Here is a 3348-nt window from a genome sequence, read left to right as displayed (position 1 = left end):
TTCTATAACACAAAATAGATAAGTATACGAAGTTTGAAAGTCTTTCGGTACCAAAAGCACTACGTAAAACATTAATGAAAAATGTGGCCCCCGTTTTAAAAAAGATCCCAACCTTCTTATTTCTTTTATTTCTTTGTTGCCCACAAGGGGGCTAAACATAGAGGGGACAAACAAGGACAGACAAAGGTATTAAGTCGATTACATCGACTCCAGTGCGTAACTGGTACTTATTTAATCGACCCCGAAAGGATGAAAGGCAAAGTCGACCTCGGCGGAATTTGAACTCAGAACGTACCGACAGACGAAATACCGCTAAGCATTTCGCCCGGCGAGCTAACGTTTGTGCCAGCTCGCTGCCTTCATACCACACAGCAATGCCTGTCTACCAAATTGTACAAGGTCTACGTTGGTCTGGGGCTGTAGTAGAAGATATGTGTTCAAGGTGTCACACGGGGGCACTGAACCTGGAACCATGTGGATGGGAAGTATACTTCTTACCACACGGCCCTTCACTCTTATAAACTTTTACCATTCCCCCAGAGGGCTGGTTTCTAACAGGAAATTATTGGCCTAATAAAGCGACCCTGAACAAATACATTCCCAAAATTGTGTACACAGCTGTTGGTGGTAGTAGCATCAAAATAATAAATAAACACTTTTTATGAATGTCAAATTGACATCAACGTGAACTAGGGAAGGGACTTAACTCCATGTGTTTGATATAAATGAAGGGGTGATAAATCTGCTCAAGTGCCGGTGCCAGTGTCTGGCTGGTAAGATTCCGCAAATAATCTGGTGTTATCTACCCCAGGGGTTTTCAAACTTTTTGACTTGCGGACCCCTTTATATTTCAGGCTTTACCTTAGGGACCCCCCTTATAAATGCTTATGAAATTTATACATAAATATTTGCTTAAAATAACATATATTTTGACATTTATCTATTTAACAGTATTTAACAAAATAGGTTTATTGTCAATTAAAAGATTTCGATTAAAAAACATATATAAAATCAAATTGCCCATAAAAAGTATTTGCTGTCCACGGACCCCCTGTGGTCCGCGGACCACAGTTTGAAAACCCCTGATCTACTCCATACCACAGCAAAAAAAGACTGTGATGAAAAAGAAATATTTTTCATCTTTATTAGGATAAATAACATAAACAAATTGTGTCTATCCAGTCAAGACACTTGATGAAGGCTGGAGGGTATATAATCTGAAACGTTGTGTTAACATCAAACAAGATGAGGACAAATATCCGTCAAATGTAAATAATCTACAAGCTGTGTCCATCTACCCAATCAACGTCAACACACTATGTCTATCTCTCTCAGTCAACATCTACACTGTCTTCCCAATTTTCGGTACATTCATAAGTCTATCCTGTCAACATAACCAGACTATGTCTGTCTACATATTTCAGACTGCTTGTATGATGAAAGATATGTGATGGGATGAGGATATTTTCGAGAAGGAATGCAGAGTCATAAAGTTAAGCCACATCATCATCGTTTAACGTCCGCTTTCCATGCTAGCATGGGTTGGACGATTTGACTGAGGACTGGTGAACCAGATTGCTACACCAGGCTCCAATCTGATTTGGCAGAGCTTCTACAGCTGGATGCCCTTCCTAACACCAACCACTCAGAGAGTGTAGTGGGTGCTTTTACGTGTCACCCGCACGAAGGCCAGTCAGGCGGTACTGGCAACGGCCACGCTCAAAATGGCATATTTTATGTGCCATGAAAAACAATAAAAACTTACCAATTCGTCACAGGTGTCACAGAAAGCTATTGTGTAGAGGTCTTCTCCGTGTACTTTGTAACACTCTTTACATTCCTTAGTCGCTAGTTTACCGCATATAACACACTCCCGTGGACCTTGAATAGATTGAGGAAGACAAAAAAAAAGACAAAGAAATTAATACTACACTATACTGAGAAATCATTAAAAAATGAAATCTATTCTGGAGTTAATATCATCTCAGGTGTCTGCTGACAAAACACAGTCAGTCGACTTACCGTGTTTTGTCAGAAAATGGATATTTGAATTTAAGATCGTTGCCAGTGCTGATGGACTGGCCCCTATGCAGGTGGTACGTAAAATCGTTACCAACATCGCCTCTCTGGCACGTGAAAAGACATTCGAGCGAGATCGTTGCCAGTGCCGCTGGACTGGCTCCTGTGCAGGTGGCACGGAAAAAACACCATTTCGAGCAGATCAGATCAGATTGGAGCCTGGTGTAGCCATCCGGTTTCACCAGTCCTCAGTCAAATCGTCCAACCCATGCTAGCATGGAAAGCGGACGTTAAACGATGATGATGATGATATATATATATATATTTGTGTGTATTCTTTCACCACATCTTTCTCTCACTCTTTCTTCCAGTTTCTGTTGTACCTGTATTTCAAAGGGGCCAGCCTTGTTACACTCTGTGTCATGCTAAATCTCCCCAAGAACTACGTTAAGGGTACACATGTCTGTGAAGCGCTCAGCCACTTGCACGTTAATTTCACGAGCAGGCTGTTTCGTTGATCGGATCAACTGGAACCCTCGTCGTCATAACTGACACAGTGCCACGATTATATATACACACACACGCATATATATATATATATATATATATATATATATATATATATATATATATATATATATATATATATATATATATATATATATATACATATATATATACATACATATATATAATATACATACATATATATAATATTCCAGGGTGTGACAAGTTTAAAAAGAAGCCATGTCTAGCCATGTAGAACAAAATATTGAAAGGTATGTCTGAGAGTAGATAAAGATATTTAATCTGTACTCATTTAATCCGATGACAAAATATATTGTTTCATTTATGTCTCATCAGGAACTATGTATGTGTGTGTGTGTGTGTCATTGTACCTGCATTTGAATCTCTCCTCACATCAGTGCATGAGAACTGGTGTTAGTTTGTTTATGTCCCAGTAACACAGAGGTTTAGCCAAAAAAAAAAAAAAAAGAAGACTGATAGAGTAAGTACTGAACATGAAAGAAACAAATGCTGGGGTTGATCTCTTTGATTTAAACCCTTCAAAGTGGTGCCCCAGCAAGGCCCTGTCCAATGACTGAAATAAGTAAAAAACAAAAGATAAAAGATTTAAGACAAAATTTAAAGAATTAGTGAGATATGTGACCTAGCTGCTACTTCTAGCATGTCAAGCAACCACCTAGAGGCGATTGATACCTACCTTTTTCCAAGACATTTGTAACATCCAACTGTAGACTGGGAACAATTTTTTTGTACATCTTGTAGTCTTTGCCAAATCTTGGCATCTGAAGAATCAAACAAGAT

General features: G+C 38.9%; 1 protein-coding gene across 1 annotated transcript in view; it reads right to left on the bottom strand.

Annotated features, from left to right (window-relative positions):
• Positions 1-3348, bottom strand: part of LOC106877142 (uncharacterized) — a 29885-nt gene that overhangs the window by 3639 nt on the left and 22898 nt on the right. The window contains exons 10-11 of the mRNA XM_014925947.2: positions 3245-3342; positions 1766-1881 (exon numbers count right to left, since the gene is read on the bottom strand). Of these exons, the coding sequence (XP_014781433.1) occupies positions 1766-1881; positions 3245-3342 (214 nt within the window). The remainder of the gene's footprint in view (positions 1-1765; positions 1882-3244; positions 3343-3348) is intronic.

Source organism: Octopus bimaculoides, chromosome 30 (assembly GCF_001194135.2).
Source record: "Octopus bimaculoides isolate UCB-OBI-ISO-001 chromosome 30, ASM119413v2, whole genome shotgun sequence".
NCBI lineage: Eukaryota > Metazoa > Mollusca > Cephalopoda > Octopoda > Octopodidae > Octopus > Octopus bimaculoides.
Note: the sequence above shows the minus strand (reverse complement) of the source record. Positions and strands in the feature narration are given on the sequence as shown.